Genomic DNA, 16,936 nt, shown 5'->3' with positions numbered 1-16,936 from the left:
GAAAATTATGCATTTAAAACGCGATTTTCAATTTAAAAAACGATTGCAATATGCAATAGGTACTTATAAATGTAGCAGAGCCAACTTATCTTTTCAATGTTTTTACTGCCTTTTACAACAAAAAAAACCCATTTACTCTCCTGCACCAAACTCCATAGAGAAAATCAGCGTTTTTAGCTCACAGGGACACAGGAGCTGCCGCTCTGCTGCTGCCTCGTTTGTTTAATTTGTGCCACCGAGGTTAATCCGAATGACGGATTACAAACGCCGAAAATCACAAAATAACACATTTGAACTCACTGATACTGAGGCAGCAGTGGAACGCCTGTGTGCCGTGATGTTAAATCACTGATTTTCTCTATGGGATTTGGTGAAGGAGCGTGAATGTGTGACACAAACTTAGGGTTTTCTGTTTGAAAACGTCCAACAGTGAATTGTTGTGAATTGTTAGGATACTGTAGACTTCAAGGTTTTTACAAAAACATAATACAAACATACAACAGGTGCACACATGAGCTAAAAATGTGAAAACAGATACTCACCTCACCGTAATAGAAAATGTGTGTGTGTGTGTGTGTGTGTGTGTGTGTGGCGGTAGGCTGCGTTGCCATGACGTTATACAATGTGACTGTACAGCTGTGACAGAGTCAGGAGAGCAAGAATTTCCCACAATGCACATGAGGACAGAAGGGGGTCCTCGTGAAGTCATCGTAGCTGCCAAAGCCACTCGCCATCAAGCACGGCTGCTGCTGTTGTGTTGGGCGTCTAATTTAACTCTGCATACATGAGCACACACACACACACACACACACGGGCTGAAACCTAATTTAGACACACAAACAAGTCAAAGTCAATGGACTGAACAACAAATGAGCTTCTGTCCCTCAGGCTCTGGTTTTCCTGATCACGTCATCGGCTCAGGTCTCATGATCTTCATGTTCCTGAACATAATTAACTGTATTTAGGATTTCAGAGATGTTGATCGTCCACTCGCTTTCATGTTTGGCCTCTGGCTTGGCAAGAATTCTAGCTTTCATTGTCCAACAACAAGCTCGCTTCATTTGTACAAAGAAAACGAGAGTAGGCCCAGGGTTGAACCTTATGGTACTCCTTTTGCAATGTGATGAAATCCAAGCTTGAGTTCTTCCACTGAATTAATTATGAAACCATGAGCTTATTAAATTACTCTATTGTGAAGAATGAGAATAGAAGATTAGATGTATTGTTCCACTTGATGTTGTGTGGGTTTTTTGTTTTTTTAGTCATTGTTTGACTTCACACAGGGCCTAAATCCCAGACAGGTGATTTTGTTTTAATCTCGTGCACTCGAGATATGTATAAGTATCGATTGGTAAGTGAAACTGGTTTATTATACTTTATTACATGTTATTACATGTTAACGTATCCGTCACATTACTGTCTATGTTATTTTATAGTTTGGTTGGATCTTGGTGAAGGTTTTGCACTCTTTGACTGCCTTTGCCAGTTAAATACTAACTTCTTCAGCCAGCATAAGACATTTTGCATTGTCTGTTTGTAGGTGCACTTACTTATGACTCACTTTCTTATTTGGCAACAATTCCAGCTCCTTCAGTTTTATAAATGAGAGCGGGCCCAGGGTTGAACCTTGTGGTACTTCTTTTGTAACCACAAGGAATCCAGATTGCTGTCAAACTGTGGAAACCATGTTTTTGTTTCAGAAACCTGTTGAGCAAGTGACTGTGAGTCAACAATGGTAGCCACTGAACTACCGTGTGTTCCCAAATTAAAGAACCAACAGTCTAGTATAGACAGGACTTAGCTACGTTACTTTGTCGTGTGAGGAGTTGTGATGTTTTTGACAACTTAAAACACACGTACTGTACAAGTGTTGCAGTAACAGCACACACAGACACACACACAGATTTAAACAGGAAGCAGATGCTCATCACACAGGCAGCTGGAGCGTTGTGAAAATGACAGTCAGCAAGTCCGTCCATGGCTGAGCGGAGGGAGACTGGACTTCTGTTGTTTCTGCATTTCTGAGAGACACATCTTGGTAATGAAATGCTTGGGGTTTGGGCAGAATCCAAATTTTTGATACATTAAACCTTCTTCCACAAATGTCTGTGCTATAAATTACATCACAGTGCTCTGAGGGACCGCCAAAATAAATGAAATGAAATGAAATTAAAAAAAGTCACAATAAATGACAGAGCCAGCAATGACACAACAGGTTTTGTCTGTTGGTTTATTTTTCCCCACTGCACCGGTCCAATCTCAACAATTCAGTCGCTAACAACCGTTTTCGTCTAAAGCTGGGGACACACTATACAAACGTTCACAGTCTTTACCGATTATGTTATCCTTTATTTAGGCAGGAAGGTCCCATTGAGATAGAAGATCTCAGAAGACAGCAGCATAAATAGTATAAAACACATAATACAATCGTTTCCTAAAGGGTGCAGCAAGCTGTATCATGTGTTCACTCACTTGTGACTCACTTTCTTATTTGGCAATAATTCAAAATTTTACTCACCAACGAGCCCAGGTCATAAATGAGAGCGGGCCTAGGGTTGAACCTTGTGGTACTCCTTTTGTACTCCTCCATCAAGGAATCCAGATTGATAATAATCTGCAGCTGTCAAACTGCAGAACCCAGTTGAACTGGTCACCGTGAGGCAACAATGGTAGCCACCTCACCACCGTATGTCCCCAAATTAGATAGCAAACATTCTTTTTTTTATGTAAGTTTAAGTATGTAAAAGGTAGCTAAACACCCCTCTTCTGAGGCTAACTCCTGATTCCTGATTTTTAAAAGACGCCAAGAAGTGGGCTGAGAACTTAGTAGGGGAGGGGCAATTACAACTATATAATCGTGGTGACACTAACAACAGAAGTAGAGCAGATACATAATATATCATTCAGACACTGAGTCACACAGAAGACAATGATTTCTCTCTGCACGAGTTGTTGTAAGAGGACACTTCCCCCCGAGGAGACGTCCTATACGTCGATGAGCTGTGATTTATGTTTGAGTCGAGCCCGGAGGAAGAGCTGCTCGGACACGAGTGGACACGAGTGGACAGACACTGTGTATGTCCACAGATTTTGATGAATCTTCATGTAAAACAATGTTTCCTCGGTCTGTGTCGTGTCTGCTGCTGCTGCGTTTGCCCCAAATCTAATAAAGACGAACAGAGACAAACAGAGTATAGACACAAACACAAATATTAATAAAAAAAAAAGGAAGATTAATATAATATAAAGCCAGACAGTAAATACTTGGGTTTTCTTTCAGTCAGATAAAATAAATGATTATCTGTGACATGAGATGAATAAATGCTTTTTGTCTCATTTTTTTTGTCCACTCTAAAATTTTAAACTTTTTGTCTGTGTGTATACCAGGGGCCTCAAAGTCAAACGACCGAGGGGCCACATGAGCTCGTGGGAGGAAAAACAGCTGTGGCCGATATGAGCTTTAGAATGATATCATAACAGATATTTGTAGTGTTTTTCTGGTCACTGAAAGACGTTTTGACAAGAAAAACAGAAGTATTTATTTTTTACATTACAATTTGTTTTCACACAGAATGATATACTGTATAATTCACATTATAAAACATATTTATGATACAACATTAATATATTGATGTCAAAAACAGCCGTTTAAGTAAGTGGAAAGCCGGTTAAATCGATGGAGGGGCCACATCTGGCCCTTGAGCCGCATGTTTGAGACCTCTGGTATGTACGCTAGTGTATCTTAAAGGCATAGTTCAGGGTTTATTTGTTGTTGGGGTTTTTTTGCTCTAGAATAGAATAGAAATACTTTATTCATCCGTGAGGGGAAATTGTTTTAACACAGCAGCAATACAATAAAATAAAATAATTAACATAAAATGTACAACAGTGAGAAAACTGTGCAATAATAAAAGAATGGCATAAAGGAGTGCAATGGCAGGAGTTGTAGTTGTATGACTTGATTTTTATCAGGGCTCAAGCACCGACTGGTGTGAATGCCGCTCTTTTTTTCCACATGAGGACCTGCGAAAATTGTGATCTGACTGAGTTTGAGCTCAAATCTAATTACATTTGCAGTAATTATTGTTATAAAAACTTTTATTTTATTCCACATTTTGTGTTTTTCACTAGCCACACAACCTTCCTTTGATCTTTATGCGGGTTACCACGGCAACTATGGGAGTGGCCAAAAGTATATTTGCAGGAATAGCACGCAGCAGGCTTCCACCTTGCATATTTTGTGCCACCTACTGGTCACAGGAAGTACGTCCTTTTAGTGACAAACATTGTTAATTTACATGACGATTTCAGGGTGGGGTCTACATTTTCTCTGATACTCTGACATAACTAAGCATTATTGTTGACCACTCCCTCTTTCTAGCGCCATACAGTGGCCACTGTTGGGAAAACCTACTTAAAACTACATTTTTTTACAAACAATTTATGAAAGTACACAACTGTACACATCATTATTCTCAACTGTGAACAAACTACTTCCTGTTTACACCGGTGTGCATACGCCCATGTGATACGTCTTTTTTATGGGAACGTTCAGCCTGAAAAAGAAGCTTGTTGTTGTTTTGAAACTCTTTTTTCTTTTCTTTCTTTTATTACGAGCACACAGTCTCAGATTCTGTTCCTCTCCCACAGTCTGAAGTGAAAACGATGTCAGAGTCAGACTCTAGCGGTGAATCGATGGTGAAAATGAAGCTGTGTGGCAACGGCGTCACACATCAATCACCACGTCCACAGCAGCAGTGGAGCCATTACTGAGAGAGAGCGATTAAACCACACAGTAATCAGCCTTCAACTCATTAGCAACAAGACGATAAATCAACTCACAGGGCGTTAACGTGTAATGGAGGTCGCTCTTTAGTCTGCGTGTGACGTAAGAGCTTAAATGCATACATACATGTACACCCTTTATTTAAGTGGAAATAGTTCAATATCTGACAGTTTTTTTGTGCGTGTTTTTCTTTGTTTAATTTTGGTGAGACAAAAAAAGTTCAGTTTATCTAATATACACTGTATGGAAAAATTATGTCTTGTATAAAGTGCCTTACTTTATTAATAATAATAATAATAATAATAATAATAATAAGTGAAAGTTGGAGCTGCTGCTGCTGTTCCTTTGCTAGGCAGCTCCAAGTTTCACTTATTATTATTATGAATGAATGTTGAAAGTACCAGTATGTGAGCAGGAAAATTACTTTGGGAGTCAAACCAGTGGTAAATTTAAAGCAGAGGTCTCAAACATGTGGCTCGCAGGCAACATGTGGTACACCAATCGATGTCATGTGGCCTCACAACTTATTGTCAAAAATGTGTGTGTTTACAGAATTTTGGCGACAGTGGGTTCAGACTTTGACCTGAGGACACTGAGGGCGGTTCGAGTCCTGAGACCCTTAAAACTGGTGTCAGGGATCCCAAGTAAGTGACTTTGGAATATGAGGACATTTTGAAAGTGGGGACATTTGTCAAAATGCAGACATCTTTAAATGAAATGACCAACACAACATGACAGGAAGTGAGCACTAACACGTTGTGTTCTCGTGTCCCTCAGGTCTTCAGGTTGTCCTGAAGTCCATCATGAAGGCCATGGTCCCTCTGCTTCAGATCGGTCTGCTGCTCTTCTTCGCCATCGTCATGTTCGCCATCATCGGCGTGGAGTTCTACATGGGAAAGTTCCACACCACGTGTTTCAAGATAGACACAGGTGAGGGACAAGTGGACACGAGACTGTGTGTCCAAAAATGATTCATGGTTGTGTGTGTGTGCAGTATAGTGGGGGATTATGGGTAGTCTGAGATTGGCAGCCACTTTGACTTCATCACCATAATAAAAGCCACGCAGAGCAGAATTTTCTGACGCTCGTTTTTCACGTCCACTTCGTGATGAATGGAGCGTCCACGTGGGACAGGTTTTGATTGATGGCGTCTCCACTCGCCGTCTCCCGATCGAATGCTAACTCACACGCTGTTAATGATTGTGAAAGTCCAACACTTCATTTTTCCTCCAACGTCACAGGAGTGGAAATCGCTGCAATAAAAGCCCTCCTTTATGAGTGTGGACGAAAAGACGTCCGCTTTATGAGTGTGGATGAAAAGACGTCCACTTTATGAATTTGGACGAAAAGATGTCCACTTTTTTTAGTGTGGATAAAAAGACATACACTTTATATAGTGTGGATGAAAAGACATACACTTTATTTAGTGTGGATGAAAAGACGTCCACTTAGTTTAGTGTGGATCATTATCTTTATGTCCTGGAATATAATTTATATAATGGTGAGGACATTTTTGGAAATGAGTGCATTTTTTGAAAGTAAGGACATATTGAAAGTGGGGACATTTGTAACAATAAGGACATTTTTGAATGTGAGGACATTTTGTCATAGCGAGGACATTTCAAAACTGAAGTTTATTAAGCACTCACTCTCCTGCACCAAACTCCATAGAGTAAATCAGTAGTTTTAGCTCACACAGGAGCTGCTGGTCTACTGCTGCCTCGTGTGGTCACTTTGTGTCACTGACATACTGTAAATCTTCACTTTTTCACTAACCCTAACCCTATTGTTTCATGTCATGTGACATGTAAAATGTAGCTTTACAATTTAAGAAGTGCATAAAGAAGTGAATCCTGTTTTAGCAGTAAAATGGCAGTGGTTTGTCACATGACTAAATATTAAAGTTACTGTTTTAGTATCATAATATAAAACTGTTAGATTGTTTAATGATGTGGAGGCAATTAAAAGAAGCTTTTATTTCACACTTGTACTGTTAAACAGTGTGAAGATGTGACCTGTGGGTTTATTAGCAGGACCAGCTGTGTGCGTGTGTGTGTGTGTGTGTGTGTGTTTGTGTGTCAGATGTTGTGACAGCGCGCTAATATACAGTGTGTGTGTGTGTGTTCCTGAGTTATTTTGGTCTCACAGACGCAGCAGGGTTTGATTAAACTGAGCAGTAACAAGTGTTTACACTGAGTGAACCAGTGAGTCGCACACACCAGATTAACCAGATTAACACGTGTCCTACAGTCTCTGTGTGTGTGTGTGTGTTTACGTGTGTCCATTGTAAATATTCCAAATGGGAATTTTAAACTTAAGTTTAGTCAGTCAGTCATCATCTACCGCTTTATCCTCCACCAGAGGGTCGCGGGGGGTGCTGTGCCAATCTCAGCTACATGGGGCGATAGGCGGGGTACACCCTGGACAGTTCGCCAGTCCATCGCAGGGCCACACACAACTAGAGACAAACAACCATTCACTCTCACACTCACTCCTATGGTCAATTTAGAGTGTCCAATTCACCTAATCCCCACATTGCATGTTTTTGGACTGTGGGAGGAAGCCGGAGAACCCGGAGAGACCCCACGCACACGGGGAGAACATGCAAACTCCATGCAGAAAGGCCCTTGTTCCAACTGGGGCTCGAACCCGGGTCTTCTCGCTGCAAGGCGAGAGTGCTAACCACTATACCACCGTGTGGCCCAATTTAAGTTTAGGAATATCAGAAATATTCCTATTTGGAAACTTTCCATTAAAATCAAAGTTCAGGAGGTTTTTTGTGGGATTTTTGAAATGTTCCAAATATGAAACTTGAGTTTGGAAATATTTGAAATATTCCAAATCACAATTTTTCCATGGGAATTTAGGTTTGGGATTTAATTCTTTTTAATATTCCAAATGGGAAACTTTTCATGGGAACCTGAGTTTGGGAATGTATTAATATAATATAATATAAATAATATTCTGGATTATATAAAAAGCATTGCTCCGTCTTTCCATCAGTCTTCAGTAGATCAGGATTGAGATGATGATGATGATGATGATATTTTCCACCTGTTGATAAAACTCAACAATGTTTTTTTTTCCTTGATATCTGGACGTCTGCAGATTTAGCAGGAAACTGGTCTGAAGGAGGTTTCAGCACATATGTCAGCGGTCGGCGACGGCAATGATGAATAAATGAATAAATGTGCTGAGTATATGTAACAGATGTCTCCTGCAGCAGGCGTCTCATCGGGGACACGGAGACGATCAGAGACGCTGCCAAGTCCTAACAATGATTTGTGCACAGCCAACAATCTTCCTGGAGTCAGTGGGTCCAGTTAAGACGCTTCCTCTGCTTCACCGTGGTGACAGCTGCTGCATCAGCTCGTCTCCATGTCTCCATGTGTCTCTATTGTCTTTCACTAACTTGACAGATTAGCTGCCGTCTCCTTCTTTACTAACATATAGATTTTTTCTCTCGTGCACCAAACCCCATTGAGAAAATCATCATTTTAAGCTCATGGGGACACAGGAGCTGCTGGTCCACTGCTGCCTCGTGTGGTCAGTGTGTGTCACTGAAATTAATCAGAACAAAGGATTTCAATCACCAATGTCACAAAATAACACATTTACTTTGCTGATGAGGCATCGGTGGATCAACAACTCCTGTGTCTCTGTGATGTAAAATCACTGATTTTCTCTATGGGGTTTGGTTCAGGAGAGTGACAGCTTTACACAAAGTGACACAGTCTTCAGTTTCCTTTGTGTCTCTAAAGCTGTGAACATCCTTACGATATTGTAGACTTATGACTACACAAAGAAACCTGAACTACACCTTTTCACTGGAAAACCTTTGTCTTCTGTGCAGATGAGATCGCAGCAGACTGGCCCTGTGGTCTGGAGCCTCCGGCCAGGACGTGTCCTAACGGGACCCAGTGCAGAGAGTACTGGCCCGGACCCAACTTTGGCATCACCAACTTTGACAACATCCTGTTTGCGGTGCTCACCGTGTTCCAGTGCATCACCATGGAGGGCTGGGTGGAGATCCTCTACAGCGTGAGTCCATGTCACCGTCGTCTGTATATTACAGAACAATACATTACAAAAAAATAAGAAATGAGTTGGATCATTTTCAATTTAGAAAGCACAAAAATCTCAAATGTGCTTCTTTATCTGATTGTCTTGTGTCACGAATTGCGACCTAGTTTTAGTCAACTAAAACTCTCTTTACAAAGACATTTGTCTTCTGAAAACCTCGTATGTGAAATTAGACCACATGTCGTCTCTCCTCTTACTTCCTAACGCCCTCATTTCTGCCGCTTTACCCCCCGTGTGTCCTCTGTCTTTCCGTGTTGACGTCCATGTAGATCAACTTAACCTAAGCTAACCGTACCTCCCTCGCAAAGAGATTCGTTCTGATTGGATCTCTTCCTATTGTTGTTCCTCTCCCCTGATTGGTTCTCTCCCCAGTTTGTCCCGCCCCCCTAACATTTTCATCTAAAGTGTTGGTAGATTCCATCATAGTTTCGTCGAAGGGTCGTTGCCGTTTCTCAGCATCTGTTTTGTTTACGAAAATCGACATTGATGACAGTTTTTTTCTTCTTCTTTCGGGCTCCTCCCTCTGTAGAGGTCACCACCGCCCCTTTTCTGATACAACCCTCCCATTTATCCCTTCTAGGGAACAACACTCACTGAGTGTCCAATTAACCCAATCAAGTGGGAGCAATGGGGATTGGGTACCTTGCTCAGAAGCCATTCCGGCAATCCTCTGGTGTCGAGCCAGGTTCCTTTTTTCCGCGTGTTTGTTTTTTTTTATAATTTTGGATGTCCAGAGCGACTGTGACCTTACGTGTATTTGTGTAAATGCAGTAGAGCGTGCGTTCATTTATTCATTCATTCATTCATGCATGTCATGTATGCATTAATATCCCGATTCCACAAATGTAGACTCAGTCTTGGGGGGAAGGGAGCGTTCCATTCTGTGGACGATACACTCTGTGGTAACCCGGCGTTAACCTCGCAGATCCATGACTGTGCTGGCTCCACCCTGAGGGGGTGGGAAACGCTCTCTAATGGTGCCGCTCCACATCCTCCCAGTCATTAACATCCTTCCTCTTCTTCTCCTTTTTCCCCTCATTTCATGCGTCCATCCCCCACTCACCCTCGTCTCCTGCAGTTTGTCATGTTATTCTTCCGTCATAGTGGATTTAAAGCAACAGTAGGAAGATGTTAAAAGCAGGTACTGGGGAGAAGAAGGTGAAATTAGGCCTGCAACAATCAATACTTTACAAAATTATCACTAAATTAAGCTTTTTTTTTTTTTTAATTAACACATTTTTTCAGCTTCTTAAATATTAATATCGTCTGTTTTCTTGTGACGGTCAAAACCAATTTTCTAGCGGATTATTATCGTCAGTAATGTCAAATTACAAAAGGAAACAGTTTTTTCCTCCATTAGTCGCAGACTCATCCATCTGCTCTTTAAGCCACTGACGAGATTAAATTTGGGAGGATGATTCTTAATGATCGCGGTCAACATGAGTGCACATTTTCTCTTCATCAGTTCGGTCCATGACGTGATCTTTTAATCAGGACTTTGAGCCATGGATCCGGCAACAGACACAACTAAAATGATTTTGTGCTCGATAATCAATAAGGTATACATGTGCAGCCTGTGAAGCAAAGAATTGATCACTTTATACGGCTGCAAATATGAAATCATTAATCAACTGCCTAATTAAATGCCAACTATTTAGTGTCTTTCTGTGATTTCACCTTCTTTAAATCAAACATGCTATGTTTTATTTCTGTCTCCATGACTTTAAACTGAATTTCGTTGTTCTAAAAAAAAAACTGTGACACAATTTTTAACGTTTAAAACATTTTCTGACTAAATCAGTCCTGTAAATAATCAATAGATTAATCAATAATGAAAATAACCAATCGTGGCAAGCTTATAACCCTTTTTAAAAACAAACAAACATTCATTTGATAAACACTTTACTTGGTGTTTTATATATAATTACATCACTTCATGTCCACAGAAACCAGGAAGCATACTAAAATAGACTAAAAAAGACAGGATGTATTTTTTGTGGCCTGTAAAATCTACAGATGTGTGCTTTTAGCTAGCTACATTAGCTAGCTAGATGGTTTGATAGACACATTACCCCGTATTTCATACGTTGGTAATGTTGTTGTTATCGACGCCAGTTGGACAGTATGTTGTGTGTACAACATATTAAAATAGACAGAAAGTACTTAAAAACCTATAAATTGTTTTTGTAATTTTTTTAGCTAGGTTTGCTAGCTAGTTCATTTGATTAACACTTTACTTGGTGTTTTATACATTTATACATAATCACTACATGTCCACAGAAACTAGGAAACATATTAAAATAGACACAAAAAAGACTAAATGTCTTTAAAAACCAGTAAAATCTACAGCTTTATGCTTTTATCTAGCGAACTAGCTCATTTATAAACATATTACTCCATGTTTAGACACATAAAAGACAGAAAGTACAGAAAAACCTTTAAAAGCTAGCTTAAAAACTCTGTATTACTCCGTGTTAAAGATTGTCACTGCATGTCCACAGACACCATTAGGACATTATTGCGTCTATAACTTATTAAAATGGAGCCCAAAACAGACAGAAGTGCTAAAGGAAACAATAAAATCAACAGTTTCATGCTCAGAGCAGCCATCTTAAATATGAACTACTATACTCGGTATCAAGTGGAAAACTTGGTATTTCAACAGGATGTGTGTGTGTGTGTGTGTGTGTGTGTAACAGCGATGATAATGTGGAAATCTTCATTTCATGCCTCATCACAGTATCATAGTCCCTCCCCCTTTTTTTTTTCCTCCCAGTAGTGGCGGTGAAATTGGCAGCGACCCCTAATTACATCAGCTGTGTCGTGTTGTGTCTTCACACTGAAACACGTTTACACGCAATATTATATTTCCATTTATTTGAAACCCCCTCGTGTTTAAATCTTCACAATCAGTGTCACACGGGAAGTTTCTGCCTGAGCGGTTTGACGACAAACATGTTTGGATCTGAAAACCCAGATTATATTCTCATGGAAAGAAAACTAGTGAGTCGTAAATATCTTAAGTTGTATAAAGCTCTTGTTGCTCATGTAACTCATATAATCTCTTAAACCTCCGTCACATCTTCATTCGCTCACGCTCAACTGAGCTCAGCTTGTCGAGCGCCCGCGTCGTCACAAGAAGAATTATAAGAGAGAAGGTTGCGTCTTCTTCTTCCAGCTGAGTCTGGGACTGAAAAACTGACACAACACACTTTACACCACACTCTCGCTCACATTATCTGCTGCTACAGCAAACACAATAACAGTTACATGTTACCAAAAACTCACAAAAAAACAAGGATGAGTCGACGAGTTAAAGAGACAACGGATGATTTTTGTATCCTGAGCTTTTTTCCTCACATTTTTCTACCTGGGTGAAAAAACACGAGAGAAACTGCATAAGTGCTATTATCTTTATAGTTTTAGACACAGAATAATGCCGATTATTGTATATTTTAATAATGTAATTACACAATGCTATCAGTTTAAACACCATAATAAAAAAACTGTTTATTTTGGCTTTAAATACATTTTAACTCAATATTAGTGGTTTAACTTGACATAAAAATCATCGCGGCTGTACTTTTGGTTATTATGTAGTTTTTTAAACTACCTTTAATCAGTCACAGCGGTTATGACATTTAACGAAATGTACAAAATTTGTGTTTAAAAGAGGAAAAAAATCTGGATTAAAGGGGTGTGGCCTCCAGTGCTGAAATGTGCTGAGTTGTGATGACGTGACTTTGCTTAACTACGTGGCGTTTATTGTTTGTATACGTGTGTATAATTCTTTTAAAACAACACTTTACCTTTACGTGAGTCAAGGGCCTTGTTTATACAGGCGGCCATCTTGTTTTTGCACATTTTGTTGTTCAAAACGTGCTTTATGTGTTTTCTATGCTAGTTGAAGCTTAACCTGAACACTTAATTAGCCGATATGCTACAGTTTTAACTGGGGATGCAACAATTCATCACTTACTGTTTTTCTGATTTTTCAGCTTCTTAAATGTAAATATGTTATATGGTTTATAATCTCTTATAATCTTAACATCAATATTGATTCTGCAAATAAAGTAAATAGCATTATTTTTCACTCCAAAACATGAATTGCCTGATACAACGCATGTTATTCAATGTTGCTAATTCTCACATAGTTGGACCTTGAATATCTTTGTTGATTTTTTTTTAATGCGTGATATTCCACCTCTGTTATTCCCATGAGTCATTTGTGCGAGCAGGAAAAAGCTGCCACATCATTTTCGAGCTGCGTCTCATGCAGTTGCAGTGTGACAGTGAACTCCCACGCTGGGCTTACCGTGCTAACACCACACACACATGCACACACACACACACACACACACACACACACACACACACACACGCACACACACACACACACACACACACACATGCACACACACACGCACACACACATACACAAACACACACACGCTGATATCACACTGGGATGAAGGCGACCACTCTGAATAAATTCTACAGCCTGAAACATTTACAACAAGCAGATCGAGCTCAGTGTCTCTGAAGGCTGAACAGAGCAGAAGGAGAATATCAAAACTGTTTCCTGCTTCAATTCAATTTAATCCTTTTTTTCCTCTTTTGACACCAAATACGTGTGTTGCAGGTTAATTTTATTGACATTTAATCAAAAGGTCAAACTCAAAATATGATTTTTATTACATTTGCATGCATGAACAATGAGGACAAGGTGACGAACACTGATGTTTAACCCTGTTTAGCTCAGACTTAGCTTTATTTAACATCATTTGCGCTCATTAGCTTCTTTTTTCGTAACAGCAGGCTTGACAGGAACAAGTGATGATCGCATGTCTGTTAACGTTACATTACATGTCATTTAGCACACGCTTTTATCCAAAGGGACTTACAAGGGAATTGAGTACAACCTGCCGGGGGTGAAGTTGAACTTGCGACCATGAAGTCTTTTGCACACAGGGTACCAGTCTTAACCATTGAGCTAACCCACCCAACAACTTATGCAATCAAACGCTAAAAATATAAGCCCTAAAATGCAAATGTTACCACTATGCAAGTCTGGGAAAACAATGATATTAAGCTCCATGTTCCACATTCTTTTTTTAGTGTATTTCTTTAGCAGTATTACAGCGCCACATACAGGCCTGACATATGAACTACAGCGTTTTTGCAGTCATTTGGGAGGAGTTTTGTGTGTATGAAGGCATTTCTTGAAACAACGCCGTGTTTACAGAAAATGTTTTAAGAACCAAAACGGAAAAGGGGGAACAAAGAAGGGTTCATTGTAGCTCGATTTCTTTAGCATGCAGCTAGCAACGTTATACAGCTGAAAATCACACTGTAAAAATTGTTTTTTCTCCAAAAACTCTCCTCAGTTTGTTAATGTTAGCGAGCAGCTAGCAATCATTGCTAACAATGGTAAATATCATATACTGTGTTTGCTAATTTGTTGCTGCCTACATTAGCTGCTAAATACGTTGTGTATTTGTGCCACACATCACAGCATTATTATATCATTTAAATATTCATAAAAATGCTTTTGTTGATTTTTAGAATGTAGCTAGTTAGCCACTGTGAACACTGCTGAGCATTGCACACTGTGTTAGCTAGATTTTCTATTCTCAGTTTGACCCAAACACAGTTGAAAATCACAAAACGCTAGATTAGATTTGTTAATGTTAGCGTGCAGCTAGCAGCCACTGCTAACCTTGTTGAGCATTGTACACTGTATTAGCTGGATATAGAAATTAATTAATTATTTAGTTAAACACTTTGAAGTGATCCTTTTTTTTAATTAATTTATTAATCTTAGCATGTAGCTAGCATTGCATGTTGTGCTAGCTAACTATAGACGATTAATCTTGTCGAAATCAGTCCCGATATTTGCTTAAAAGCCGACGCTGGAGACGCACACAGAGGTGTTTTAGATGTTAGAGATGATTGATGAGAGGAACATCTCGTCTCTGACGATGACATGTCGGACACATGGGGGACAAAAAGTGAAGTCTCTGCCACCCATTTATTCTGCTGTGTGGGCTGCTGCTTCTCTGACAGCTGTGACAGCATGTGTGTGTGTGTGTGAGTGTGTGTGTGTGTGTGTGCGCGCCTCACACACTCAGGTATATAATAGAGATCTCCAGCCTGCCTGCCTTTTTCTTTTTTCCAGCCGCCCGTCATAATCACAGCCAGCGTGTGGCAGCGCTTCAAACACTGGCGTCTGCAAAATGTCAGCGTGCTCCGCACAGATCATCAGTCCGCAGGTCTGTCCCCCGCTAACAGGACGCTGCATGGGAGCGCTCTCAAACACGGAGGGGCCATGACTCCCAGAAGCCCCCCCCCCCCGGGGGACCATGCTGCTCAGTGCAGCCGGGCAGTTTCTGCTCTCGGTGTGTCCAGACAGAGTCTTTCTAGGAATTGCATCAGTCAAGAAAGTCAACATGGCAGCAATAAATCTTTGTCCTGATTCACTAGATACGATTTATCGGGAGTGCTTGCGTCGATAACTGATACTGTAATATTTGTCATATTTCATGTCGCAGCAGATGTAGATAAACATTTTCTACATCGAGCAAAATAGATAAACATAATGGATGTGGGGGCACCAGCATACAAGTCAAGCAAACAGACCCCGGAAAAAAATCTCGTAAAAAAAAAAACAACCCCAAAAAAATCTCGTAAAAACAGACTCCTGAAAAAAAATCTTGTTAAAATTGATCTGAACAAAAAATCTTGTAAAAACAGATGTGAAAAACCTTGTGGTCTCAGGTCAATAGATGAACTGGCTGAAGAATGTTGCGAGACAACGCGATAACAGCAGCTAGCGATGAAAAAATGTCACTCAAATTCACTTCAATTTCATATTCTTCAGTGAGAAATTGCGATATATCGTAACATGAATGTCCTGTAATATATTGAATGTATGGTGATTTTATCTTCATCTTTGACCATATAACGCTATCATAGGCTGAACTTACTGTTAGTTTTACCAATATTTAGGGAACTTTTCAGAAATGTTTTTTAAAAATGTTGACTTAAAGTTAAACATACTTCCCATATATTTGTGTTGTGTTTCATAAACAATCAGTAGTTTTCGTAGCCTGTTTTTTTTACGCAGGCCGACATCTTGTTACGTTTCAACAGCACTGACTTTTCACGTCGTATTTGTTTTCAGGTAATGAACGTAAAACAGCTGAAGTTGAACAGTTGTTTGTCCTGATAACGACAGGAGGCTGAAAACGTCTCTTTTTGATTGACACGCATTTGTAAATGACTGAGTTTTTGTCGTTCGGGAAAATGTTTTATTCTCGACTGATAAATGAAACACTGTCAGCTCCAGACTTTTCATTTAAAACCAAACATTCCCTCCGTTATTGTTTTTATTTTGTTCACTCACCATTTGTGATTAAAATTACTTCTGCAACAATACAAGTCTTAAAAAAAAAACATGATTCCAAGAAAATGAGAATAACCCCAGTTTATGTGTGTGTGTGTGTGTGTTTGCAGACCAATGATGTCGCAGGAAACACGTGGAACTGGCTCTACTTCATCCCCCTCATCATCATCGGCTCCTTCTTCATGCTCAACCTGGTGCTCGGTGTCCTCTCAGGGTAAGACAAACACCACAAACACCACAAACACCACAAACACCATAAACACGGGTGAACTCCAGCAACGTGTCCAGAAAACTGAGTTTGGGCATTTTCTGGAGTTTGCTGACGACTAGATTAAGTCGACGCCGTCTTTAGAACATGTCAACTTCTTTGTTTCATTGATACATAACCATTTTCTGACAAGTAATTAAAGTCTAAAACTGGGCTCTCTCCTGCACCAAATACCATTGAGAAAATCAGCGATTTTAGCTCATGGGACACAGGAGCTTTTGGTCTACTGCTGCATCATTTGGTCACTTAGTGTCACTTTACTGAATCTAAACGCACATTTTCCAAAACAGAAATCACAAAATAATTGTATTTGAACTTATTAATGGAGGCAGCAGTGGCTCAACATTTCCTGTGTGCTGTGAGGTTAAAATTGCTGATTTTCTCTATGGAGTTT

General features: G+C 39.9%; 1 protein-coding gene across 3 annotated transcripts in view; it reads left to right on the top strand.

The window, feature by feature from the left end:
• Positions 1–5,368: 5,368 nt before the first annotated feature.
• LOC122758028 (voltage-dependent N-type calcium channel subunit alpha-1B-like) overlaps positions 5,369–16,936 on the top strand; it is a 75,351-nt gene continuing 63,783 nt past the window's right edge. For all 3 annotated transcript variants that reach the window (XM_044011811.1, XM_044011810.1, XM_044011809.1), the window contains exons 1-4: positions 5,369–5,430; positions 5,564–5,716; positions 8,640–8,827; positions 16,385–16,488. In XM_044011811.1, the coding sequence (XP_043867746.1) occupies positions 5,590–5,716; positions 8,640–8,827; positions 16,385–16,488 (419 nt within the window). In that variant the 5' untranslated portion in view covers positions 5,369–5,430; positions 5,564–5,589. The remainder of the gene's footprint in view (positions 5,431–5,563; positions 5,717–8,639; positions 8,828–16,384; positions 16,489–16,936) is intronic.

The sequence above is a fragment of the Solea senegalensis genome, linkage group LG21, assembly GCF_019176455.1.
Source record: "Solea senegalensis isolate Sse05_10M linkage group LG21, IFAPA_SoseM_1, whole genome shotgun sequence".
Classification (NCBI taxonomy): domain Eukaryota; kingdom Metazoa; phylum Chordata; class Actinopteri; order Pleuronectiformes; family Soleidae; genus Solea; species Solea senegalensis.
This window is presented reverse-complemented; position numbering and strand designations above follow the sequence as displayed.